Raw genomic sequence first — 27,922 nt, 5'->3', positions numbered from 1 at the left:
AGAAAAAGTCTATGTTGGTCCCATTAGCCCTATTTGGTAACAGTTGGAATTCTTATTTCTTAGATTTTGGAGGGAGCTTCTAAAATGAGCCATCAAAGGTCCTCAGGCTGCAGAATTGAACAATACACAGACATTTGAACATGTTAAATATTTTATTCACATTGTTTATAAACTATGTCCACCTGGAAAACACACGAATCCAAAAATAGATTATGTTACAGTAATTCACATTTAAAAAAAAAAACAAGTTAACTTTTGAGGTTAAACTCTAAACATGGAGGTCTTCAGCCTGCATTGCTATTCAGTGCCTGTCGCTAGACAGTCCCAGTTCTGGGGAAGTTAGGGTTCAGGGCACTCTACCATGTTGCAGGTCATTAACACCTTGCGTGTATGCCAACGGCAGACGAGGAAATGTCAGTGCAGACTTTAACCCATGAGCAGTTATTGATGTAAATTCACTGTTCTTATTTTTGTGAAGAGAATATGTTGGGATGTTTGAGTATTCATCAGGACAAATCAGGAAAGAGATTGACATGTTCGCCTGTCATGGCTTGTCAGGACATTTTCTGCTCTGTAAAGGTTTAACATCTTAGCCTCAGAGAGAATCAATAAATTCTATTTGAACACATTGACAGTTTGAATCATAGGCACAGCAGTGATTTAGAAATGAATGCACATGCCTGTTGACTTGGTCTCTATAGATCTGACACTAGCCACCAGTGAGGAGAAGGGGGCAACAGTTTCAGTCCCAATGTGACTAATTACAAGCATGTTAAGTTCAGAAGGATTGGCCATGGATTAAGTGGGTGTGGCTAAGTGGTCAAAAATGGTGATCTGGCTAAGAAACTTATTACTAACTTAGGCTATATCCAATTAGGTCCCAGTTTAGTGGCTTAGCTTTTTATTTTTATTATAAATTTCTATGGAATATAATTGTGATAATTTCAAACCTAAAGTAAGTAAGTCATACATCTCACCCTCTCCTAAAAACTAACCACGGGTGAGCTGCCTCAGTTGAGGGTTCAGAACCTCTGGAATGGGAGGATCATGTGTCCTTAACGGCGTAACAGGGCCCTCTTTTGAAACAGCACCCATAACACTGGCTACCTTGGCTCCAAACACTTCATTAAGAAAACAATGTCCCACCAAGTTGCCACAAGACCATCCCTTCCTCCCCCTAGGGATGAAGACCATTGCTTAAGGGCTGATGCCATCACCCCAATAGACAACAACTGAATTCAAATGTAAGCTGAGACACCAGAAATTTTATCAGTGTGTTTGTAGGTTTTGAAGAGGAGGAGGGGGAGGAGGGAAAGGAGGAGGGAAGGGGGAGGAGGGGGGAGGAGGGGGGAGGAGGGGGGAGGAGGAGGAAGACTTTCAAATGTCTAGTTTGATCTGATTGTTTCAAACAACAGCAATCCATCAAGTGAGCCTGGTGTCCGGTGTAGATCATAGTTTCTCTTCCTGCCACCCGTGCGCATTTTTTCCAAATTTGTACACTAACCGCCGGTCAACCCGCTCCAAAATTCCCGTTTTATAGTAGTATCTGTGAAAGCAAGCAAAAGAAAGAAATCCAGGGAAGGTTTGCAACACAGGAAAACAACAGCATATAAACACTCCTTGCCCACTCAGGTGACAGCTTGGGCTTTGGCTCCCCTGGTATTTTCACACCCTGTTATCAACTTACACTTAAACCCTTCCCAGACACTTTAAAGACCACACCTCTCCACAGTCAGTTCAGCATGTGTTTGTGTGTCTGTGCAAACGGTGGCTAGGGTTCAGGGTGATCCCCCCAGGGAATGATGCCAAGGCCCAAAAGGATGGAGGGTCACTTTACAACCCATAATCCCATCTGAAACTAAGAAGAGGTTTAGCTCATAACCCTTTCATATAAAGTGGGGGAGAGGGAAGCTGGGAAAAGAGTGCAGTTCTCTCTGGCCAGCTATTTTATGGCACCTGACGCTGCTCACTTACCTCAGGGCTCGGCTCAACTTTTCATACGTCATCCTGTCGTTTTTCTTCCTTTGTCCCCACATCTTTGCCAGGGCTTCTGACTTAACCACTCGGAAGATGCCCTGCTCCCTGTCTTCCCACTCCAAGATGCCACAGTTTTCTTCAGGAGACAGAAGCAAGTCTCTGACAAATTCCCACAGGTGAGAACTTTGGAGGTCTTTGAGGAAGAAGCAGAATAAAGTTAGCTTTCACTTAAACTGTCTTTTTGTTTTGCTTTGTATTGTTTTTTAAAGAGGGACTGTGTCTCCTAGTAGCATCCATCAGAAGCAATACCCATAAAGTTTCACCAACATGATTGCCTGGTCATACGCTGAACAAAGAAGGCACCAATGAACAGGCCAAACTGGATATGGAAAAGCCCATGAGGCCTCTGTCCTACACAAAGAACTACAGGCGACTGAGTAATGTTGGGAGTGGGAGAGGTGTCCCTTCCCAGGGAAGAGGATACCAAATGGTTGTCCAGTGCCCAATGGCCAGGCCTGAAAACATACATACAAGTAACATTATACAGACTGAACAGGTTATATTTAGGAATATATATATATATATATGCACATATATATATTCCATGGACTTGAAGAAGAATGGGGAGGAATGTATGGAGAGGAAGAAGGAAAGGGAAGGGAGAAATGATGTCATTGTAACCTTAAAAAAATAAAAAGAAATGAGAAATGTGGACAGGCCGTGTGGAGGGAAGGATGTATATGCATATACATTATAGGCATGTATACCTATGTGTATGTAGATAGAGAGGTAACATTAACCTGTGAGAATGTTGCTGGGTGGGACAACTATCACTTGGAGTGCTCTGCATGGAGACTTATCAAGCTGGGACATGTCTGTTTTCTGATAAACTACTAGTAAAATCCCCATGCAGAGACCCAGATTTACCCAACTAGCCCCATGGCTTTTCAGGAGCTCACAGCTTGCTGATGGGTTACGTTAAGATGGCTGCCCTACAGTTCATTTATCATGGGGAGCTGGTATTTTTCTTGTGCCTTTAGGGCATAGATAAGACCCATCTGGGCTATGACTCCCTGGTTTCCTGGATCTGGAAATGCCGGATTCTCTTTCATTGCCGTAGGTGGCAAAGGTGTAATAAGGTACCTGTGTTATACCGTGAGCTGACAATCTAGTGGTTTAATGCATGGTAAGTGGCTAGATTCTGCCCCGGGCAGATCTTGGTGCTGCAAAAGGCTCATAGACCGCTCAATTCCCCACATTCCCTTTATTCTCTCCCCCTGGGTACTTCAATGAGAAGGCCACAGGGTGGATCAGGAAAAATAAAACCCTCCTTCAGTAATAGAACACCGTCAGAACATTTCTTTAATTCTTAAAGTTCTATGTCCAAGTGAAAGTCATGATTTTGATCATATATATGGACACACTTCATGGACACGCTTCCACTGCCTCCCTGGGGAAGGGACTGGTCCCACTCAAACACTTAGTTTCAAAGGTGAACTGCTTCGGGGAAAGGAAGTGGTGTCTAGGCTTACTTGTTCGGGTGTGACAGTCTTGACTCTTGATGCCACTTGTTTTCAAGCAACTGGAATCAGCATCTGAAATAGAAGGACCCGTGGCAGTGGAGGAGCCTCAAGCTGCACTCCAAAGAATGGACGTTAACTGCCAGCCTTTGTGGCAGGAGGCTCTTTAGGGTGGTTAGGAGATGGAGGGGTGGGATGTGCTCAGTCCTGGGACCTGCCGTAAGTGCATACTGGGCTCCTGCTGGAATACAAGAGAGAAGACACAGGCACAGCCCCAGCTCACGTGACCGGGTGAAACCCAGGTGAAACAGACAAATCACCTGTTGCTTCAAACGTGATTAATACATGACACTGTATGGAGAATGAGCTAAGGAAGTGGCTTCTTTCTGAGGGAGGATCTCACAGGAGGAGACAGTTCCATTGTGAACCAGTGAGAAGAGGAAGAGAGGGAGAGGGAGGAGAAGGGAGGGAGAGGAGGAGAGAGGGAGGGGGGCTGGAAAGGTGGAGAAGGAAAAGGGGAAGGAGGAGAAAAGGGGAGGAGGGAGAGGAGGAGGAGGAGAAGGAGGAGGAGGAGAAGCAGCAGCAGCAGCAGCAGCAGCAGCAGCAGCAGCAGCAGCAGCAGCAGCAGCAGCAGCAGCAACAGCAGCAGCAGCAGCAGCAGCAGCAGCAGGGTTTTGGGTGGAGGGGCAGTGACCATGAAGTCCTTTCTATCATAGAGCACCTAGGAAGCTTGCACACCCTGTGGCTGGTGAGGGTGGGAGGAGCTACTGCACCCATGTAAGTTGCAGACAGTGGCAGGCCATGTTTTTGGAGCCTGGGGCGGGGGGTGGTTTGAGAATTTATATTAAAATGAAATCCGAGATTCCCACTCCCTGCCTTCTTTTGAGACAGGCTTTAGATAGCTCACACTGATGCTGAACTCACTGTAGTTTAGGATGACCCTGAACTCTGACCCTGCCTCCCTCCGCGTCTTCACTAAGTGCTGGGAATACAAGCATGTGCTGCCTCTTCTGGTTTATGCTGTGCTGGGGCTGGAACCCAAGGCTTCATTCATGCTACACAAACTGCTTACCGAGATACCTTCCTATCTCAGCAGCCCACGGTTTAGGAAGATCCCTCTTGTGATTGTGCGGAGAGCAGATTGGAAGGGACACAGTGAAAACAGAGATGAGAACTCAGGAATGAAGAGAGAATTAATTTAATATTAAATTGAATCACATATTATTGTGCTTTAATTGATATTCTGAGATACCCACATGCATTGTCTCAACGCATATGAATTATAAAAAGAACTTTAGAACCAGACCTGCCTCACCTTAAATCTTTGTCTATTCTTCCAGCTCTGGGCTCACTTTGCTTCAGTCACATGGGCTCTTGCTCAAGAGGCAGGCACGTTCCACCGTGACGCATTTGCAGCTGCTCTTTGCCCTTTCCTTGACTGTCTGGGTAGTCACAACTTCATCTCACCTTCTAGGGGTGACTTCCTCCCACTATGCAAATTCTAATCACACATACTGCCTTTGGGCCTCTACTCAGGATCTCACATTTACTTCCCTGTCTTTATTGCCTTTGAGTGCCTACGCATTGCGGTCTGTGTCCACTAGAGGGCAGGGTTTGTCTTTACCTATGTATTCCCTCCCAGGCACAAGGCAGATGTTAAATAACTGTTATTCTCTGTCTGCACTACACTCGTCATGCTGACCGTATAGTCTAGGATATGTACTGATGGGACAAAGGGCTGGACATGTGACCTTGGGAGGAAAGGGTGTCCTATCCCTCCCCAAGTGAATGTCTTGTAGTGTCACCAGGATGAAGCCTGTCACATGAAGCGGAGGACCTCACCCAGCCCTCTAGCCTTGTCTCTTTCCACTCCCCTACTTTCCCTCATCCCAGGTTCGTTGGTGTCAGTGGGCTGCGACTTGCCTCTGCCTCAGGACGTTTGCACATTCCTCACTCACCACATCTACTCAGCAGACTCTCACCCCACAGGATCTCTTCAGAAGCCTCCCCTGAGCCCACCTCCTGGGCTAGAGCACCCGTGTCCTGTGCTAGAGCCCCCACCCCATGACTTGAGGTCCAAAATCACCCATGTGTTTCTTGAATCATAGCGTGCTTCTTCTCCCTTTAAAACCCATCTCACCTTTCGCTCACTAAAGCTTATGCTTCTGGAGCCTTTTAGCAAATGCTCAGTGCTTACTAGAAGCCTCATACTCTGCATCATAGTCCTTTAGCAACTGTGGACAATGCTAACATTATTGTCATTTTGTTAGGGAGGAGTTTGAAACCCAGAGAGGCTAAGAATTTTGTACAGGTGTGAAGCTGGACTTGAGTACAGTGTTTCCATCCCGGAGCTGACACTCACCACCAGGTCATGTCCTTCTCGGGGGTGTTTGGTAGGCACCGAGTGAGCACGTAGCTCAAATGGTCTGAACAGTGGTCACTGGCTCATTGTGCCGTGTGTCTATCCCTATCTCTAGACTTCCCCATTGTGTCACTGGATCTTTGGGGGTGGGGAGGTGGGAAGCAAGCGGAGCCATGAGAACAAACAAAGGTGAGTTGCTGACCATGAGCAGATAAGAAGTCTTCACTGGACTACAAGGAGAGCCAGGGGAGGGGCAAGCTTTTCCTTTCCGTGGTCCCTTGAGCTCCACATGGAGTTGACTTGGTGTGATGGGGGCGGGGCACAGAGCAGAGGGATTACACAAGAGACATAAAGATTGTCCATCTGGTCAGGTTACTCTGTTCCTACTGTTCCAGGTCAGGTGACTTAGAAGTCCCTCATGGGTTGAGAAGGTTCCAAATCTCTCTCTCTCTCTCTCTCTCTCTCTCTCTCTCTCTCTCTCTCTCTCTCTCCCTCTCCCTCTCCCTCTCCCTCTCCCTCTCCCTCTCCCTCTCCCTCTCCCTCTCCCTCTCTCTCTTTAATCTAATGGTTGAGGTAGAGGCTAGGCAGAGGAGATGAAGTCATTACTGCCTATCTCCAGGTAGGTGCCTGATCAAACCCTTCACTAAGATGAGCTGTTGGGTCATTGCAGTACCCTGAAGGAGCTCTGCACGTCTGCAGACACCAGCCTCATAACAACCATACCCAAGTAGCTGGGGTACCTGGTGTGGCGTGAGGGGAGGCATATTCCTACTGCTGTCTCTGAGGTTTGGACAGGCCTGGTTGTCCTTGATACTGGAAACTTAAATTTTTAAGTTTATTATCGTGAGATTATAATCAGGTGTCCTCTAGAAGCTAGGATGGAGCTCTGGTGACAGGGTTTGAAAATCAAGCTCATTGCTGCTCATCACACTGTCAGGCCATTCAGAAATCCTAGCCCCGCACTAGCACGCCACAGAGAGACTCCAAGGCTCAAGGGCAGCAGTCACTAGCCAAGAACTCAAACCATAAGCTCTGTCCTTGAGTACAGTGTGATCTCTACTGACATTTCTGCGGTGGAGGAGGGAGGGGACAGGTGGAGAGAGAAGGAAAGAAATCAAGGGCTGAACTGTTTCTGCTTGGCCAGTTTTGATGGCTTCATGGCTTTCTGGGTTTTTGGTAGGAACTAAGTTGAAGATCCCCCATTATAGATTACTATCAAGTTAGATTCAGAGCTAGACAAGTCCTAGGAACCTTGGATCTCCACTGAGTGGGGAGAAGAAGAAATAGAAGGGCCCAGGGGGTAGCGATGCATGTGTGCATGCGTATGTGTATGCCCACATCAGTCCCAGGTCTGTGTTTATTCTAAAGTTGCTGCTCCCCAGTTTTCTTCAGATGCAGATGGAGATGGGGAGTACATGTGAGTTCATATATCCAGGATTCCCTGCTCTATACCTGGCACAGAGCTAAGTGCTTTAAAAACATAATGATAGCTATCAATTTTTATCAAAGCCTCCAGGATGGGGTCCTGTCCTCTTTGACTACGCTGTGGTCTCTAGTTGGCACATCAGCATTGGAAGGCAGTCTCTGGTTTCATTTTCCAGGATATCTGGGACCATGCAACATTGCATGGGTCATAGACTCTGTGGCTGTATGGTCTGTGTTTTCTAGGACAGGCTTACTGTATAAGCTATCAAATTGCTGACTTCTTACTGCCTTGTGCCCATCAAGTTTTATATTAGAGTTTCTGTTTGGGGAAACATGGTCCCAGGGGCTGCAGGAAAGCCTGAGCCAGGCCTCAGGAGGTGTCCTGACTGTGGAACCAGAGTTGGGGGCCTGCTGTTTGGGTGGTCTCAACCTTAAGTCTAGGCTCAGTCTAGAAGTTGAGCCTATTTGGGTCGGGGCACATGGATCAGAGCCTTGAGCAGCAGCTATCAGAGGAAAGGTTATCTCCGTGAGTTCTAAACACTCTTACCCAAAGCCTTCCCCCACCACCCTCACTTTTAGAAGCTTCTATTCACTTCTGCTCCATTACTGGTTTGGGCCACCAGCATCGGCACCCTAGGTTCCCAGCTAGACACAACCGTCTAAGAAATCTTCAAATCTGGTTGTGAACTTTACCCTTTCAACACTTACAACCCTCAGTAGCTTCCCAGCATGCTCGGCATGAAACCCAAACTCCACTACTCATGAGTCTGCCCTTGTCCAGCTCTCAGACTCAGACTCATTCTCCACTGATAATGGCCCACAGGACTTTTCATGATGGGAGATGCCAGCAATCTAATATGGTGTCCACTAGCCAGCTGTGACTGTGCATTTAAAACATGACTAATATTCTTGAGGATCTGAATTTTAACATTATTTAATCTTAGGTAATGGCCCACATGGCTAGTGGCTATTGCTTTGGAAAACTCAATGACACTCAGGACCATATGGACCCTGCGTTTGTCTTTGTTTCCTTGAACCTTTTCTTCCTTCTTTCTGGTAGGACCAGCTAGGATCCTTGGGGCTGGATGGAAGGGAACCATTTTACAACTGAAGTGGGCTATTCCTGCACTATTGTCCCCAAACCAAAAGACAAAAATCACAAAACCTCCATTAATCAGAAGTCTAAGAACCTGAATCCTCAGTTGACTGAGAGTTTAGGAAAAGGGGGGAACCCCCTCCCAGAAAACCAAACCTGGGCCAGCCACTTGGCTCTGAAAGTAAAATGTGCTTGCTGTGCAAGCTCAAGGAGCTGAGTTTGACCCCTGCAACCCTCAGTGGAAGGAGGAGCTGCCTCCTAAAAGTTATTCTCTGACCTCAATGTTTGCACTGTGGCATGTGCTGGTAGGCGGCCCACACTCCAGTGGATGGGCCCACACCCCTGCACTCATATTGGTAGCACTAGCTGGAATCATGCATTATATGCATTATAAGATCATGTTTTATAGATAAGAAAAGACATGAAACTGGGAGGGGACATGGAGTATGGGGGTGGATGTGATCAAAATACATCACACACATGTATGGAATTCTCAAAGAACACAATTTAAAAAAAAAAAAAAGAAGCTCCACAGTTCCTTTCTCCTGCCTCCATCTCCAGACATGAAATGGGACTAATTGTTAGGCTTGTGGGCCATTTGAGACCCCCTACCCCACCATCCTTTAATTATCAATGGTTTATCAATGGGCTCAGATCATTCTGAAATATCAGCAACTAGAAGGCCTCTGATGGCTGGAAGTCATTGGCTCCATGGCTAATGGGCTCTGGCTTTGCCACATCCTCACTGTGGGCACCTACAAGGTCCTTTACCAGGTACAAATGCCACTGCTTCTTAAACCCACTCCAACCCTGAAGGGTCCTGATATTTTATAGACAGGGAAAGTCTTGAGGAGGACAGGGGCTCCATGGACATGAATTATTGTCCCACAGACCCCCTTTCCCCATCACACTCTTTTAACCCATTTCTCTCTACTCTTTCTCTTGGCTTGCTTTCGGTTCTTCAACCTTCTAGTGTGGTTGTTAAATCAGGATCAAGCCCAAGTGGCCAGTAATAACCTGGGCACAGTGTTGGGCAGTTTGAATGTCATACTTACAATCTTTGATGGCGGTCTTAGTCTCTTCAGCATCGTTGAAAAAGGAATAACCTGGGGAAAAATGGGAAAGAAAGATTCACCAACTATTCCATGCAATCCTGGGGTCTGGCCAGACCAGGAGAGGAGATTTTGGAGGAAGGGAAGTGACTCTCCCCTCTGAGGTTTGTTTTCTTTCCAGAGGGAAACTTGGACACCATCTGGCCTTTATTAAGCCACCCTGAAGCCAAATATAACAGCATCATACTTTTTCAAAGGTTACCTAAGAAGAACAACGGGTGCCAGGGATTGCAGAAGGCTCCATAGATCTGCTGACTGAACTCGAGAGAGTGAATATTGCCTAGGAGCCAAGAAATCTGGGCTCTGAACTGAGCTGGACTGCTGTGGTCTGCATGGTTTTGCCAGTCACTGGCTCTCCAGATCATTGGTCAGTCTTAGTGGAGTATGAGCTTTAATACCCACTCAACTCCCTTCTGGCCCTGGGCCTGTGGTTTCTGACATGGGACTGTAATCCTTGGAGATCAGAATGCCTGTGATGTGATAGCCAACGAGAAGAGAGGGATAAGAAGCTCAAAGGGCAAGAGCTCTGCTTGAATGCTCAGTTCTTTGGAAGACCGAGTTGGTGCCTTACTTGGTAGAATGCTGAGCTAGGCTGGAGTTGAGATCATATTTCCAGGTCAGGTCAGTAGATGATCTGTTTCTTAACTTGCTGTCCAACATGAAGACTACTATCTCTTTACTAACACAGTTGGAACACTCTGGCCAAAGGGCCAAGTAGAACAGGGTAGGGACTGATGAAAGATATTTCTTGTCCTACCCTATAGAAGCCATTCTGTGACCCCAGTCTTTCCCCTGACCTTTCCTTCCCATGACCAGTGCCTCCACGCTTCTAGACCTTTAAATCTTTCTACAGCTACCGATTCAGATGATTCTTTGGGCTCTGTAGGCCCTTCTAAAACCTCCCCTGGTTGAAGTGTCCTTATTCTCTATCCCGTTCTTGCAGAGCCCCAGACTATGAGGTACACAAGGCATAAGCTAGATAGTTACCCAGAATATATATTTTTTCAAATGGAGAAACCTCAGAATGAAGGACAGCTTTACTGGTGATAACTCTAGAATAAATGGTGAGCTCAGTGTGTCCTGGGCAAACTGCTGGAGTGTAAACTCTGGTCACGATGCATATGTACACAGACTGAGGAACATTGAGGGAGAACTTCAGAATGGAGCAGGTTGGTAGGGAGATACTTTTCAGACGTAAAGAGTGACTTAAAGTCCCATTGTTGGAGTTGGTGTGGCACTCAGGGATTCCTTATTGGTCAGATATTACATAGTGTCACATGCCTTTAAACCCAGGACCTAGGAGGCAGAGGCAGGCAGATCTCTGTTAGTCCCAGGACAGCCAGAGCTACAGAGTCAGACCTTGTCTCAAAAATACCAAAGTGTGTGTGTGTGTGTGTGTGTGTGTGTGTGTGTGTGTGTGTGTGTGTGTAGGACAGAAGAGGACTTTGGATCTCCTGGAGCTGGACTCAACCCCATGTGGGTGCTGCTCAGAGTCAAATTTAGGTCCTTCAAAAGAGCAACATGTCCTCTTAACTATAGAACATCTCTAAAGCCAGTTTTGAGCTTAAATTATCTGGGAAAGTAGACCATTGTGGAAGCCCTTAGCCCAGGAGTCACTTGGGACTTGAGACAAACTTAGTTAATGTGGCGTTTGGCCAAGGTAGCAATGCAGCAATGCAACCTCGACTTCTTCTGAGGTGGAATAAGGCCCACTCCATGACCCTGGAAGTTTTAGCAAGATTGTCCTCTCGGGAGATTTTTATTTTTAAAGATAGAGTCTTACTCTATCTTGTTACCTTGCTGGCCTAACACTTACTATACAGATCAGGCTGGCCTTGAATTCACAGAAACTTGTCTGCCTCTGTTTCTTTTTTTTTTTTCTTTCTTTTTTCTTTTTTTCGGAGCTGGGGACTGAACCCAGGGCCTTGCGCTTGCTAGGCAAGCGCTCTACCACTGAGCTAAATCCCCAACCCCAAATGTGTAGCCCAGGCTGGCCTCGAACTCGTGATCCTCCTGCCTCTGCCTCCTTCAGCAAATCCTACTGGCGTGCGCCACCACAACCGGCCTGCCTCTGTTTCTTAAGTGTTGGATTGAAAGCTGTGTACAACCATACCTGCCTCTTGGGAAGTTTTAAATTGAGTCCCAGGCTTCTTCTCCCAGAGTGGCTGTGACACACTCAGCCTTATCCGGATTCAGGGAGTGCACATGCTAAGCACGGGCAGCTTCTAGCCCAAGGCTGCCACTCTCTGCTTTCTTGTCCTTAGTCCTTCATGATGGGAGAAACAAACGGAAGGGGTAGATGCCCAGAGCTGGAAGGTGCTCTGGGGTTTCTTTGCCCCAATAGGAATCTCTTCTTTGCACACAGCGTCCTTGTAAAGCAGGGACTGGCAGTCAGTTTGGTTTTGGTTTTCCAGTGGCAGGGAACATCCTGCTTTCTCTGTCTCCCGAAGAAACCTTTCCAAGAGAAACTGACTTTTCCGAAAGTTCTTTTGTGAAGAAGCATAGATGTGTCTACTTTGGTTTTGTTTGTTTGTTTTGTTTTGCTTTTGCCTCTTGGTTATATTAATGACAATAGCTGCTACTTGGTGTACTTATATGTTGTGCCAGGTAATCATTCACCAAATCCTTTAAAGTCCAGGGAGGGTCATCAATCCTCCCAGCTGACATAGCTACTGGGGATTTGGACAGGGGGCGCTTCTGGCAGAAAGAATCCTATGGCTTCTGTATATAAGGGCCCAGATCGTATCAATAACACAGTGGGTCCTTCTGATTTCCAAGTTTTCACTTTGCCCCGACTGCCTGGGAAACAGGCCTGTGTGCTGAGCAAAGGCACGAAGCCTCTTTTACCAGCTGCTTTATCACTGGGACACAGTTTACTAGTTTGAGAAAGCAGCGCATGCTCATGGCGTCCACGCTACTAGCGCCACCTTCTGGCCATTGGATCCTTGACCGGAAGGAATGTACTAAGAATGGCAGTTTATGGACTCCGCTGGAAAAGAAAAGGTCTATTTCACTGTCTTCCTTTCTGCTTAGTCAGATGAAGCAGAACGCATTTCCCCCCCTCACCTTTCAAGGTTTAATTAGTTTGAACATCCGTATTTGAGGTTGTCAGCGTAGACTTCCTTATGTGTGCTTTGAGTTTTACTTTTCTTTTAAAAAAACCTACCCAACTTTCTTTCTTGGTTCTTGCTTTTCTTTTGGTTAAACTCTCAACACTGGATCGGTAGAATCTCTGGTTACGGAGAGGTTTTGACTGAGCACTGATACCAACTGATTATGAGAGTCAGGGTAAGGGAAGCACCTATGGGGTATTGGGTCCCAATCCCAGGACCTCCTCCTGAGGCTTGTTGATACTGACCTTGTGAGCGAATGTTCTGGAGGATGAAGTACAGGTACTCCCCACAGATGCCGGCTGCCTCAATGAACTCCTCCTGCGTCATGCTGCACAGCTGCAGACCGCTGATGTTGAAGTGACAGAAGGAGATGCAGTTGGCGTCGAGCTTGTACTGGTCACAGCAGAACTGGAGCCATTCCCAGACATGGCGCTTGGTCCAGTATTCAGGGTGCACTGATGTCCAGTAGGAATCACAGGCTGCTTCAAAGCACAGAGAAGTAAAGGATTACTAAGGGCTCCCCCAAAGAATACTCCAGGTATGTTAGCCTCTTTGTTCCCTATTCAGAAAGGGCTCTGGGTCTGTCATGCACCGACAAGGATCCAGCTTACCTTCTCTGCAGATACCACCAGGGAGATGGGATTCTATGAATGACTGTTGGGGCCAGAAAGAGTATTGGCAGGTGGGAAATTACTAAATCTCTTTCTGGTGCTTAATATGATGGGTACACTAGAGAAAGAAAGCAAAAAGATTCTCTACCTGATACAAAGAATAAAAACTCAGGAGTTCTGAAGGCCTTGGTTTAAACCCTGGTTTAGCCACCTGTCTTTTGGGTAAGGCTCACAGATATTTAGGCCTCTGATTCCAAAGCTGTTAAAATGGGAATGATATGTTTGACCTACAGGGCTGTTATAGAGTTGGAGTTAATGTAAGGAGACCGGTGTCTAGGAAATCACCAATCAATTCAAAAGTTGTTAGATGTCTTCCCTGTGTTAGACTCTATCTGAAATCGAGTGTGTACTAATGGACAGGCGCTATAATGGCTACCTATTGTGCATAGCCTCCAGTCATCTTTTATAAGGGTCTTGGTCTGGTTAGATATCGCTCATAGTGTGGCAGAGCATGGACTACCATAACAGCTAAGGGAAGTCATGGGGGAGATAGCTGTACTGATATGATTGTGTTCCTGGTGGTGTTTTAAGTTCTATCCTTTCCTGTGCTCAGACTACCTACTCCTTCAAAGGACTCAGTTGTAGGTGCTGTCCTGTCTTGTAGACTGGGAGGTCCAGTTGCACCTTGTCCACGTGTTCAATAGCCTTGTCTCAATGTTTCAAGCAGAAATAGATAGAATAGCAGACATAAGAATAGATGTGCGCACCTGTGTGTGTGTGTGTGTGTGTGTGTGTGTGTGTGTGTGTGTGTGTTTTACCTGGCACTTGGTCAGATTCTTTGGCGATCGCTGACAGCTACCTATGCAGCCTAGACAAACACTTTACCAGTGAACCGTATCCCCAGCTCCAATGTAAATAATTTTTGTAGCCACCACCGAATCTAAGTACTCACTTATCAACCCACTAGGCCCCCATCCATCCATCCATCCATCCATCCATCCATCCATCCACCCACAAACCTGTTTGTCCATCCATCCAATAAGTAAGAGCATCACTTTCTCTCTTCATGAGATCGAGAAGTCTATAGTACCCATATCACAGACTCGTTCTACAGGTTAAACGAGCTCACATATGCTTTAACGATATTATTGATGTTACTGCTATCCACCTACGCTGTGTGATGCTACAAATCACCTGGGAAGAATTCATGGTGGATAGCCATATTTGGCCTTTGTGCCCTGATAGACGAGGAACTCAGGGATTATCGGAGGAGAATCATTTCCCTCAGATCCCGCTGTCAGCAAAGGTGGGATGTGAACTGCGATCTGAACGCCTCACTCCTCTCATCTCATTGAGCTCATCCTTGGAGGATCAGCACAGAAAAGAAATGGCATCCGAAGAGAGAGGTAGGCAGAGAGCAAAAGAGAATGGGGGTGGGGCAAGTCAACAGAGCTAGGCTGAGGTCACTGGCTCAGGCTGTGGGGATTACAGAGCGTGACCTCCTTAGGACAAACCACAGCCACTGGCTTTATTGCTATTGCCACCCCCTGCCTCTGTGCCTAGATGAGCTATGCTGCTCCTGAACCCAGCTATGAGACAGCTGTGCTCCACTGGGGGATACCTCTTGTAGCCTTTGAGGCGTCACGCCCTGATTGGCATTCTTCGGTTTGCTGGATTCTTCCAGTGTCCTACCTCATAGGTGTGACAGGGCTATTTCATAAAGATAGAAACAGTGTCCCTCTAAACCTCAGAATCCTCCTAGAAATCTCTTCCCACTGGTGAGCCTCTTGGTACCCAAATCCTAGACTTGTTTTATTTTTAAAATTTTTACCATTTTTTTTCCCGTTGGGGTTGGAACTGAGCCCAGGACCTCACATGTGTTGCAAAAATTTTTATCACCAGCCCTTTAACCAGAATTTTGCATTCACATGCACAAAAGAACCTGCATTGTCAGGCTGGTGAGTGCTGGTGTTATAGCCTCTGCCTGGTGGTTGAAAACATGGAAGGAATGGTTTGACCCAAGTACCCTTTCTGTGATTCCCCCATTGCTGGCTGGAGCTGGCTGATCAGGCTTTTGGCTGGTTCCTGGCAGAGAGCAGGGTCTCCTGAGAAAACAGACCCTTCCTGAGTTCTGTCTGTGCTTTTTCATCTACTGATTGCTGGCTTGAGTAAACCTAAGAGGTCTTTAGACGTTCCTGGTATTCTGATGGGAGCTGTTTATGATCCTTGACATTCTTTGGCTGCTGGTCCTGCACTGGGGCCTGACTGAGATGGCTATCGGTGCACTGCTGTGTAGCACACAGCACGTTTATCTCCATGGAAAGGTTTTTCTGTGTCTCTGTTCCTTTCCTCTCTCCTGTTCTATAGCATGGTTATTTTGTTTGGAAAGAAGACTACATTGTTTCTTCCCCTTAAGGATCTAGAGATGTGGTAGGTGAGAGGTCAGTTCTGACACCAGGAAGGTGTTGCTGGCCTAGTGCCCTGCTCTCTGGCTCCTTGGTGGAATTCACTTACAGAGCAGGCTTTGTAGGCAACGGGCTCAGCTACACAGTGGCTGGTTTTCCTGTTAGCAAAAGCCTTTCTCACAGTCTCCAGAGCTGAGAGGAAATGGCTGTTTTCGGTGATGTGGAGGCAGGACTAGGGGAGAGAATCCACAGAGACTGGGTGGGGGAGTGTTTCTGTGGTCTCAGCTATAGGGTGAGGGGAAAGGTGTCAGTGGCACGGCAGGGGAAGGGAGGGGTCCTGCCCCAGGGCCTCTATTATCTGCTCCTGTGTCACTCCCTGCTCTCTGCCTGAAGGTGCTTTCTTTCCCCATTCCTCTGACCCTTGAGTTCCTCCTGTTCTCCCTGAACCACAGCAGCTCACACTCTCTCAAAGAATCTTTCCCTCCGGTGCCCTTCTAAGAAGGTTCCAGAAGGATTCACAGCACCCTCCTCCCCAGGTGTCAAACTCTGGTCACCCTGAATCAGGAGTGCTAAAAGAGCTCCTTCCCATCCCCCCTTCTTAGCCCACCAGTCCTCAGTAAGTGTTACCAGATCACCAGTGATTATGATCTTTACCTCAAGGTAAGGAAACAGGTTCTGGGAGGTTACACGGTTCCTCTCCAGGGTCACAGTGGTCATTAGTAAGGTCATTAGACACCATGTGGACATCTTGCATCATGCCACATTTCCTGGTCTTGGAGAACCATATGGGGTGCACATATCAAAAATAAGATTTGGATGGAGGCAGGTAGATTGATACATATCCATGTTCATCTATTGTCTGTCTGTCTGTCTGTCTGTCTGTCTGTCTGTCTATAACTTAGGTCTGGAAAATCAGAAAGAATATGGAGAGGTGAAGGTACCAATGCCTGTGCTTCCAGCAAACGACATGAAAAAAATACCTTCGAGTATTTGGAAGGAAGGGGCATAGTCAAGGGACTAGTTATATAAGATTATATTCTCTTACTGGGTCCTATTGTCTGGAAAGGTACAGTGTTTTCCTTGTCTTGTCTCTCATTTACAAAGCACACTGAACTTTTGGGAGAGGCTTGCTGTAAGGCCTGTTTGCCCAGGGTCCTAGATGAGGCCAGCCAGCATCCTATGTCCGGAGAGTTTGACGCAGAATCCGGAGGCCACTATTAAGCAGCAGGCCTTGCCAGCTCCTTTGAAGTCTGAAGTGGGTCAGGGCACTTGAGGGCCAGCTCTGCCTTGGGAAGAAAAACTGAGGAGCTAGAGGAGTTCTCATTGATTCTGGGGGAGCCCTCACAAATGATGCTATCAAGTCGGATGTATTTAAGTTCTTTGGACTGATGTCCTTCAGGGCCCTCAGAATAGGGAGGTAATACCCGAGCCGGAAGTAGCTCCAGGTAGGGACACCGGGATTAGAAAGTTCATACCATACTGGACAGGAGCTGCCCAACTCTCTGTGTTCATTCTCAGGTTAAGGAACAACCAGAATAAAGCAGATTCAGGACTGGGAAAGGGAGAGACAGACAGACAGTCGGCTTTAGAGGAAGCCCAAGTTAGACAACTTGGGACCATAATTAGCATGATTTATTAGCATAGGGAGTTGGGAAAGTTTTTCGCCCAGGGCGACATCGTGGAGAGGTGGTGAGTGACGCGGGTAGTGTAGGGTACCATCGCTTGCAGCTTTGGCACAGAAAAGAAGGGCTTTATGGGGGAAGTCCTGTGGTGATAAATGGCTTCCAGATTTCCTCTCGTGGCTGGGCTGGCCCCATCCTATAACCTCTCTTGGCTTCTTGTCCTAACCTTGGAATGACACAGACCACGAGCAGTGTAAGAAACTGGATTGAGAAAAGAGGAAGACTGGCTAGGGGTCTTCAAAGTGTCTTGGAGAGTTAGGGAGAGGCTAAGAGAGCCAGGCCCTGAGTTGTGATGGCCATGGCTGCCCCTTAGGCCTCAGTGGGCAGACAGAGCAGAGGTCAGGAGTGATTTCTCTGGGATACAACTTCTGCTACGGGACTCTGCTTAGGTCTTCGAATGATTTGTGTTTGTTCTCCAGTTTAGATTTAGGAATTCTTAGGCCCGTACCCATGGATGTGCTGTTGAGTTTCTGTGCCCAGCACACGAATCTTTCTTAGAAAAGCCCAGGTATGATTTAAATGCTTTCCCCTTTGATTTTTAATACTTAGGATAGCTTGGCACTATTCTTTTAAAAAGCTCTTCTTGAAGTAAAATCTCACATTGAGTAATCACAGCTGTTATGTTTCCTCTTCTCTTTTCTTTCTTTCTCTTTTTCCTTTCTTTTCCTCTATCTATCTATCTATCTATCTATCTATCTATCTATCTATCTATCTATCTATCTATCTAGAGACAGGGTCTCACTATATTTCTGGCTGTCCTGGCCTTACTCTATAGGCCATCTTGACTTCGAACTCACAGAAATCAACCTGGTTTGGCCTCACTGGCATTGGGATTAAAGGTGTTTACCACCACACCTGGTCCAACAGCTGTTGTACTTCCTGAGTTCTCTTGTGTACCAGTCACCCTGCTAAATAAACGCTGTGCTCTTTCCTGCTCTTTCAACACGTTTGACAAGATCCTCCATCATGGCACCAATGGAAGCCTCAGGAGACACCCTTTCTAAAGTCACACAGTGGGTAAGGGACTGTGATACAGTCGCACAGTGGCTAGGCTCGGGTGATGCAGGTGTTGCCTACAGCTGAACCTTAATAACAGCTAGGCAGAATGAAAGTGGAGGAATATGGCCGATGGTGAGGGTGCAGAGGGGAGAGCCCGTAGTACCTAGTCTTTTCCACTGCCTCCCAGACTCTGTACTAGACTTGAGGGCTCTCTTGGAACTAGTTCCCTATGGCTTCCTCAGTCTAGAAAGCTCTGCTGTGGAAAAAAGCATGAGCAAGATCCTAAAGTGAAGGAGGTACCACATGTCGGCCATTTTGAAGGTTAGGGGAGAGGTGGTGAGGAGGATATCCAGGGTGGAGCTCCAGGAAGTAGAGGTAAGATCAGAACTCTTTAGAAGGTAGTCGAAGTTGGAGGCCAGCCTGGTCTACACAGTGAGCTCCAGTACAGTTAGGGCTATATAGTGAAATCCTACCTCAAAAATCCATGTGTGTGTGTGTGTGTGTGTGTGTGTGTGTGTGTGTGTGTGTGTGTGTGATTTCATACCATATTATATATGTGAAGTACACAGTTTCTACTGAATAAATTATCTAACTGACAATTCTTTATTTTGAAAAAGCTGAGGTCAAGGCCAAAGTGAATTAATAAAATTCCAGTGTGTTTTGTAATCTGTGACTCTGCCCTTCCAAGGGCAGTCAGGCAGAGGTCCTGCTTCAAAGAGCAGTGCAGACTCATTTGTGGTGAGTGCACTGAGGGCACAGGCTCAGGCCTTCTCGGCTGAAGTCATTCGCAAAGTTTGAAAACACCTGGATTTTACTAGGCTGAACATCACATCCACTCTGTCCTGGATGAAACTTGTCTGGAGCGTACCTTACTTCTCCTTCACTTCCTTTGCCTTTGGTCTCAGTCCCAGATTGGGAGGGTTACTACTGAGATCGAGGTTGATGACTGGAGAGAGGAAGGCAATGGCTGTTTTCTGCCTCTCTAGGAGTTGTGAGGTGTCCCTGTGAAGCAAGCATCTGACAAGTGCCAGGCATGTGTCCAAATGCCTGATAATATTAACTCTTATTTTACACTCCCAGCTTTCGGGAATGGATATACTTTGGTGAAGGAAAATGTGTCAAACGGCCTGCTGGATGTCACTGGCTGGTGAGTGGCAATGTCATCACTTGAGCATATACCAACAGGAAGTTCTTATTAGGATAACTCCCTAGACAAGGTGTGATTCAAGATGGAGATCTATGAGGCAGCAAGGAGACATGATTTAGGGGAAGTGGCCAGGGTATCCTGACTACCCCAGTTCTATTCCTGGTAGAGAAGAGTTTTTAGAAAACTCAGATCCTGTCATTTCTCTGGCTGATGATGTCCTGATTGAGGAAAAAATGAGGGTATTTTATTTTCGTTGGCCTCATTTCTTGATGGAGATACTTTAGTTCATTAAAACAGTGGTGAGAGAAGTTTTATGTTTCTGACGTCTCCTGATGCAGGATTCAGAGACACCGCTGGGGCAGCAACATTGTCTCACCTTTCATTACATTAATAGAAATGCCAAGTCCTCAATCTGTGGAGGGCTGCTCCCCAAGAATCTGAGGGTGTACAGAATTATGTTACAGGGTCAATTCCATTGACAGTGCCTTCTGTTAACGGATTATATTTTTACTGGGGCAAAGCATACCAAATCAAAAACGATTTTAATCTTTTAAAATTGTACACTTCAGTGAGATGACGTACGTTCATACTGTTGGACAAACATTATTAGCACAGCCATCAGCTTTTGCACTTTCTTCTACCCTAGCTGCATTTTGTTGGTTCCTGCCTATAGCCTCATCATTTGCCCATCAAAGGGGAGATTGGGGCCCGAGAGGATAAGCTGGGGCAGCCAGTGTCAAAGCTACTCTTTACTTTAAGGTCACATGGAACCATAGCTTAGACTCTTGTTGACTGCAGAAGCTACTGCTCCTGCAGACAGGACAGCATGCGGGCGTCTCCTGACTGCCACCCCAATGTCATCTGGAAATGCAGGCACCGAGAACAGGACGGAACACCCTGAAGCTTTCATTGTCTTCTTTTCAGGTTCATGTTTGAGGGAGCAAGGTGAATTATATCATCTTTCAGAGAACCCAGGTACTTCTGGGAGGGACCACAGGAGAACTGTGCTATGTGCTCAGATGAGTCAAGTCCAAATGCAGGGATCTATCAGGTACATCCTCGATTCAACACTGTGACATGGAATTGTCAGCTGCCAAGTTCACTTCTAGAACTGGGCGATTGACTTACAAAAATATTGCAAATGGCATATCTCATACTGTCTTAGAGTGTGTATGACTTTTGTTCTGGGGCACGTTTATGATTATCCTTCACTGCACGTGGACTGCAGGCCACAGGTTGGACAAACCTGATAGGTCTTTCAGCTGAGAGAGAGAGAGAGAGAGAGAGAGAGAGAGAGAGAGAGAGAGAGAGAGAGAGAAGGATGCTGGTATGTGCAGTCACCCAAACACTCACTTAGGCATTGAGGCCTCAGAGGGTTTCTGGGGCAAAGCTCAGCTGGCCTGCCTCTGTAATGAAACTTACACAAGACCTCAAGCTTACTGCTTAGGTACAGAAAACTGAGCTAAGCACTGGGAGGGACAGGGAGAAGAAGAGGGAGAGAAGGGTGCGGAGGAGGTCTTAGGATGGGCAGGGAACCATGCTTATTAAACATTACTTTGAAGCAAGCTGCAGAATTTGCTAGGAAGAGTAGGAGAGAGGATTCTAAAGCCCTTCTTTCTGCACAGGTCTGTACTTCCTTCTGCCTGGCTTTCCACCAGCATTTGCATTGAATGCTGACATTTCTGGGTTGCCCTAGATCCGTGCATCCAGCCTGATCCCAGCCCTGCTGCTCTTGAATGGGAAGCCCCATATGCACATACCTGTCTGATGCTCAAAGGCAGGGTAATATTCTTCATTGTTGAACAGATCGGTCCAAGACATCAGGGGGTCACAGAAGGAAGCGTTGGGCAGGAAGGTGCTATGGGTTACAGAGTCCAACATCACCCTGGAATATTAGAGAGGCTGTGAGGACATACAGAGCACAAGCTTTCAGAAGCTTCATGGTGTAGAACTCCTGACTGAATGAGCCTTATCTTTTAATAAAGGGCAGAAGGTAGGAGCTCCCATCAGGTGCTTTACGCAGATGGTATTCTATAGTCCTCACCACATCCTGTCTATCCCATTACTCCTATGAGAAAACTGAGCCAGAGGAGTTGAGACAGTTGCCCAAGAAACATAACAAGGACGTTTCAGAGCTGGGATTTGAGGATGGAGACTTGGATTGTACAATCCTGTCTCTTTCTTGACATTTTTCCTCTCTGTTCATGCCTGACTTTCCGAACTCTGACATATAATATTTAAAAGTGCTCTTGGGAAAATGAGTCAAGCATTGACCTATGTGATTCTATCTAGAATGCTAAAGTCGGACAGTTCTGAAAGTTCCAATGTGTTAGCATGTGATTGTGTTTGCCACAATCTTATTTCCCAGCAAAACCAGTCCTGAACTGACGTTGTAAAGCTTTGTGTGCATTAGACATGTGCATATGAACACATACACACACATATAACAGCATGTTACAGCTGTGGGTAATTTATTAGGTAAATTTGTAGGTACACGTTGGTGAACATTTGCATGACACCCTGCACCAATATTTATATGCCGGAGCAATCTTGAGTCGTCCTGGGAGCTCTGTGTCTGCAGGATGTGTACCCTATTACATTCCTGGCACTGAAGCATTCTGAATGTTCCAGTATACCCTGCTCCAGGTGTGTGAAGAGTCCTCTAGAGCTTTCCCTAGAGCAACCACTCCAATAGGTGCCGGGAAAGGTTTTGTTTTATGGATGAAGGATGGGGGGCTCTGGGATTCCAGGCAGCAAGTCCAAGACAACCCAGCCGACAGGAGATGGAATTCGAATGGCAGCTCAGTGGATCAGCTTGGAAAGTTCCTGATCCTAACTGCTGCACTTCACTCCCCTAGCACCTTGTGGTGATAGGAGGGGAGCTTAAGCAAAGGTGTCTGGCTGAGACTGGACAGAAGGCTGTGTTCTGCCCTGCCAACCTCCCCTTCGCTGTGTCCCATACAACCAAACACTAGTCCTACGCTTCATTCTGTATTTCGGCAATTTCGGTGTGTGGGGGGGTCATGTTTGGAAGGTTTTTAATTATTTTTAATCTGTTCACATCATTTTCTTTAATTCTTGAAATAAAGTTAATGAGATAAGCTGGTTCAAACCCGGTTCACAGGAAGGACACAGCAGCTCAAAATGATAGCATTGATAAACACCAGGGTGAAAATGAGATGCTTTGTCCAGGGATATTGTCAGATAGAACTGGAAGGCATGAAAGCTTCTCCATCATTTGGTACAGTGTCCTCTGAACTGCAGTTTTGTTTGTTTGTTTACTTATTTATTTACTTACTGCCAGTCACCAAGGTAATTTTACTGAATCCGTTTGCGTCTCTAAATACAATGAATTAAAAATTTTAAACAGTCACTTTCTTTTTTGTTTGTTTGTTTTAAAATGAATGTGTCTTTAAATATAAACTTTATATTTAAAGCCTGTTATTATAGATGGAAAGTGAATATTCTTTCAGCGTACATAAAAACGCACCACCTAATTCCAGTTATTGACAACCTGAAGCCAGCCCAGCCCATAGCTCCTTTCTTTCTTTTTCCTGACTCGAGAAATCTTTTTAGATTTTGAAACACATGTTTACTTAGCGTGCTTGATTTTTGTCTTTTGGCCAGCAAATCATAAAATATTTACTGCCCGGCCCTTTGAGGGATTTGCCAACCTCTGGGCAGAATTACCTCCTGCTTTGCTAGTCCTGTAGCACCAGGGCTGGAGAATGCACTCTGTCATTGATAGGGAAGGAAATGGAGACCCAGGGAATCTGTGTCACTTGCTCAAGGTCACACAGCCGATGGACAGCAGGGTTGAACTGGAGGGAGGCCCTAAGTTTCCCATGTGGTCTGTTAGCTTTTCTGAAGGTACAGCGCCATCCCAGGAATATTTATAGACTGGAACTAGAAGTCACAGGGGTCTTTTGAGATGCTCACAAATCTACCCTCATGATCACCACTCGGTGTGCAGAAGAGCTGTTCCTGGGAATAAAGAAAAACTAGAGCTCCTGTTCTTATTCTTGGATATCTTTCCTGTGGGAACACACAGACTCCTGTATGTTCCCCAGGTACCAATTAGGAAGCCCTTTCCTTGATGCCCTGACAGGGTTAATGGGCCCAGCAGTTATCATAGCCATAGATCTCACTTGGGAGCCTATCAATCAGTTGTCAAAGTTTCCAGGGTTTGGGCCCTGATTTTCCCATGGAATGTCCAGCTTTGTGTCTTGAGTCTATATAGGGTGTGGATGTCGGGGAGGGTTAAGACTGTGCGTGGTGCTTATTCTAAACTCGACATCTGAAAAGTCTTCTAAGTGTGAGCAGAGGACGGAAAGAGTCTCACGCCTTTTGGGCTGGACACTAAGAAGACCACTGACGTCGCCTTCACAGCATATGGAGGAAGGAGAGGTGGCCCCAGTGGAAGAGAACAGAACACAGTCTCCAAGTCTTCAAAGACTACGGGGCACCCTCCGAAGATTAACCCTGACCTTGACTTTGCCCTTCCTCATCTATGCCTAACATAGGGAAGACATTTAGTATTTAATAAAAGCTTATTTGGTAAAATTGAACTGGATCTTATCAGTAAGGTGTTCCCCTCCTCTAAGGATTCTAACCCTCTCCCCACCTCCACCTAGCGCACCCTCTTGATGTGTAATCTCTTCAGCACTGCACACAATGATGGATCTGGTTCACTGCGATGATTCCGTTTATGGAAAATTATACCCATTAGGTTTGCATAGAGGGCTCTCTCCCGTATTTACCATGCTGTTTTCCTTCCACAGTTATTTCTTGCTTTTTTGTGGAGGGGGGGGCGTCTTTTATGAGAACAGCGAACATTTCTTTCTTTGGTTTTTGCTTTGCTATTGTAGTAAGAGGAGGCATTATTAAGTCTAAGCTCACCACAAAGGGCCAAGCTACTTAGCCAGCATGCACTAGGTGTGCATGTTCAGGAATAAAGACGGCTTTGTGTTCAGCAGTCCCTTCTCTCCAGGCCTCGGAAGGTGCTTGCAGTAAGTGAGCATTTTGACTGTTTTTTTTTCTTTCTTTCTTTTTAAATGTAGGTGGCTAATCAGTGTGGAGACCTCTTCTCAGTGAAGGTTCTGGACCAGCAATATGCAAAGACCAGGTCTGGGTTTGCATAGCCGTTCTCAATGGGTATGGCTGTGACAGAAGGCGCTGGTGTGTGTGTGTGTGTGTGTGTGTGTGTGTGTGTGTGTGTGTGTGTGATAATGAGAACAAGGCAGAAAAGAACTGGGCTAGGTAGGCCCAGCATTGCACAGGACTAAAAGGGGGATACTAGAAGGTTCCTGGGCCTGCTAGTCTAGCCATCCTCTGGCTCGTCATTATGGAAAGAGCCCTGAACTTTGAGAAATGATCCCACCTCTTACATCTCTCTAGATCTCAGTTCTTCACACACGACAGGAAAACACCGAGAGATGGACTCAAGGTCAGCTCTGGCTCTGTGACTTTCTGCAGCTTCTCAACCGATCAGCCAAATGCTTCCAAACCCAATACATGTACACACGTGCAAACACATTGACACCATTTGCACTTGGCTAGGTGAAGTCGCCGAATACTCAAAACACAACCAGTACCACCGCAGATTAAACCTGGAGCCCCAGAAACCGTCTGGTCCCCTCCTCCTCCTTCCCTCTCATGCTCCTCTGGACAATCGAGCCAGGTACCTTACACTCCCATGCCCTGGCTTTCAATAGACCAACAACAGACGGAAGCAGTTTCCCCCAGATTAATTACCACCCTGGCCGCCTCATGAGGAAGGCATGATCGGTACGAAAGAGATTGGTGTGATCACCCTAAGGTGGTGGAGTCGAATGAGCTCTCTTTTACTGGTGAGAAGGCTGATTATAGGCACCTTGGGAGTGAGTCAGAGCAGGCCTGGAACTGAGAGCCTCCAGCGACTTTCTATCTCCTTTCAGAGCAGCCTCACACACCACGTGTACACGTAGGGTCCACCCAGCTAAAAACCCAGGCCCATGGGCCTTTTCCACTTACAAACCAATGGCAAAAATAATGGCTATAGTGGGGCGAAGGTGCAAACTACCCAGCCTTGGCCAATTTGTCAGAGGGGGAAAATTCCTCCTTGACCCTAGCCGAGATCGTCAAGGTCATTTTGGGCATGTGGCCAAATATCTACCCAATTAAGCATCTACACGTTGGCCATTTCTCCTCTTTCTTTTCCACTTCTTTTCTCCCCTCCCCTTCTCTGGTGCACGGACTTACAGTGTAGATCAGGCTAGCCTCAAACTGGAGGCAAGCTTCATGTTTCTGTCTCCTGAATGTTGGTTTATGGCATTGGCTATTTCTCTGTCAAAACATCTTTGAACAAAGCCAAACCAGAGCAAAATAAGGAAAGGGAGACAGTGAAAAACCTTCCACAATTCTACCATCTAGGCAGTGAGGTCGAGTTGAGAAATGCCTTTTCTTTTCTAACACGCCATGACACCCAGATGTCCACTGCGTCCAGAGCCTTATGGACAGGGAGTGTTAACTTCCCAACCTTCGGGGCTCTTTAAGAAGGGCGGCGGCAGAGGGCTCAATGAGGATATTTCAACACTTGCAGCAAAGGAAGGCTTGTGGGCTGGGTACTTGAGTATTTGTTCTGAAAGCAACCACCACATTGTGGGAACCAACTCACCGATGCCTTATTGAGTAATTCTTCATTTTTCTTTAGCTTATTTAGGACTTCATTTGTTTGTTTTTTAGCTATTTTTTCTTAAACCTCACAGAAGGAAGCTGTGGGCTTCAATGTGAAGATTACAAGTTTTAGGTTAAAGACCTAAGGAATGAATATTGTTTGTGGTACTTACAAAGCAAGCGAAGAGAGGGCACAGTTCCTAACTGCCTAGCCTGCTGCGACCTCTGACTTTCTTGCAGGCATGCTAAAAGTTTTGATTTTTTTTCCCCCTCCATCCTGGTCTGCTATTCTGTAACCATCTCTGATAACCTCATCCTTAAAATGAACATTTTAACACACTCCGAGCGTCCCGAGGATTTAATAAAACCAGTGAGTATAGGTCGAGTAGCTAAAGAGTCTCGTTCTGAAGACTTTTGGCAATCAGTCCGTAAAAGCTGCGGTCCCAAATACCTTGAATCATAGAAAGACCCTTGCCGAGAGTACAAAGGCAGAATTAAACTTTTCGTGTGAATGAGCAAGCAACAGTTTGGGTCTGAGTCTTTGGGCTACAACACAAAGCCATCTCCATAAATTACCAGGCCTTCTTGTGTCTTGGTTGTCCCATCTGTAAAATGGAGACAACTACATAATGATCTAGGACCCCTTTCTGTCTTAAAGTCTAGTACCTTATCGCAGATGCGGGAGAGCGTGTGTTTCCAGTTACTGCCAGTAGGGGGCGAATGCGCACAACTCCCCCCCCTCCCCTCCCCGCACGCACACACTGATAAGGTTTGAGAATACAGTGGAAAAAAACCCTAGCCACTTCTTTTCTGGCTAAGCATTCTGTCTCAAGAGGTTGTGAGAGGGCCAAATGAGATTCCTTTAAACTATTTTGTACAACCTCCTTAAAAAAATGCCTCAAACTGTAAGAATACCGTTCTCGGTATCAAGAGGGGCAACTTGTCCCCCAAAGATCTGAGAGGTGAGGTCAGGGTTTGGGGAAGTGGTGGGTTTTTCTTGAGCTGGCTATCCGTACAGAATCCGGTTCCCTCCTAAAGGCAGCTGAAGGATGGGCAGAGATTTAAGCGCCTGTACACATTCTCTCAGCTGCCTTTGGTTTCGTGGAACCAAGGGAAGTGGGGGCCGGCGAAGAGGTGGGTGGCCACCTTCCCCGAGGAGACAAAAATCTCTCCGGCAAGCAGTCAAGCCTGAGTCAAACACCCCCGGAGGAGGAGGCACTCTGACTGCCTCACGGAGGGGCTGCTGTGGGAGCTGGAGACACTCAGTCCCAGGCCCCAGTTGAGTCTCTGAGCCCCAACACCCCTTCCAATTCATTCAAAAGAGCAAAGAAAAGCTGCTTACGTGAAGACAAGTGGTGGCTAGGTCCAGACAGAAGGCTTTCAAGGCAAGAGAAGGCAGGCGCGCTCCCAGCACCAGCGGACGGTAGAAATAAAGGCACCTGTAGCCTTGTGATATAAGTGACACCTACAGACAGGTCCGTTTGGTTTTTCAGGTTTATGCACAGCCCCTTTGATGACGGTGACATACGGTGTGACACGGCTCCTCGGGGGTGGGGGGTGGTTTTCACATGCAAAAACTTTACCTTTCTCCTGCTTTTGTGCCCAGCTCCCACCACCCACCGAGGGGACCCAGGAAACAAGCTGAGAATTCTTGCCCCCGGGAGATAAGTGGAGGGCTGGCTGGAGCATTCTCCTTGGAGCAAGCTGGAGGGAAATTCAGGCCCGGTGTCTGTTTATTGCAGCTTTGCCTGGGCTGGACAAGTCCTGAACCTCTGTGTGTAGTGTCATCCCCTTTCTGTGTGAAAGAAGAGCCGTGCCA

General features: G+C 46.8%; 1 protein-coding gene and 1 long non-coding RNA gene across 4 annotated transcripts; one reads left to right on the top strand and one right to left on the bottom strand.

Annotated features, from left to right (window-relative positions):
- Positions 1 to 133: 133 nt before the first annotated feature.
- On the bottom strand, positions 134 to 27,600 carry Elf5 (E74 like ETS transcription factor 5). Of its 2 annotated transcripts, none has more exons than XM_008762070.3 (7): positions 27,446 to 27,600; positions 21,210 to 21,334; positions 12,851 to 13,087; positions 9,436 to 9,486; positions 3,510 to 3,572; positions 1,975 to 2,170; positions 134 to 1,546 (listed from the first exon to the last, which is right to left on the bottom strand). In XM_008762070.3, exons 2-7 carry the CDS (start codon positions 21,328 to 21,330, stop codon positions 1,450 to 1,452), a joined length of 765 nt encoding a protein of 254 aa, XP_008760292.1. In that variant the 5' UTR covers positions 21,331 to 21,334; positions 27,446 to 27,600; the 3' UTR covers positions 134 to 1,449. The 2 variants fall into 2 exon arrangements, with proteins under 2 accessions (XP_008760292.1, NP_001102426.1); NM_001108956.2 differs by having other exon boundaries at positions 12,851 to 13,084; positions 27,446 to 27,557.
- Positions 12,424 to 22,822, top strand: LOC102548892 (uncharacterized). Of its 2 annotated transcripts, none has more exons than XR_010064861.1 (5): positions 12,424 to 12,495; positions 12,898 to 13,143; positions 19,383 to 19,449; positions 20,374 to 20,500; positions 21,075 to 22,822. It is a non-coding gene; the product is annotated as an uncharacterized LOC102548892 (long non-coding RNA). The 2 variants fall into 2 exon arrangements; XR_352477.5 differs by having other exon boundaries at positions 12,462 to 12,780.
- Positions 27,601 to 27,922: the final 322 nt, after the last annotated feature.

The sequence above is a fragment of the Rattus norvegicus genome, chromosome 3 (assembly GCF_036323735.1).
Source record: "Rattus norvegicus strain BN/NHsdMcwi chromosome 3, GRCr8, whole genome shotgun sequence".
NCBI classification, from domain to species: domain Eukaryota; kingdom Metazoa; phylum Chordata; class Mammalia; order Rodentia; family Muridae; genus Rattus; species Rattus norvegicus.
This window is presented reverse-complemented; position numbering and strand designations above follow the sequence as displayed.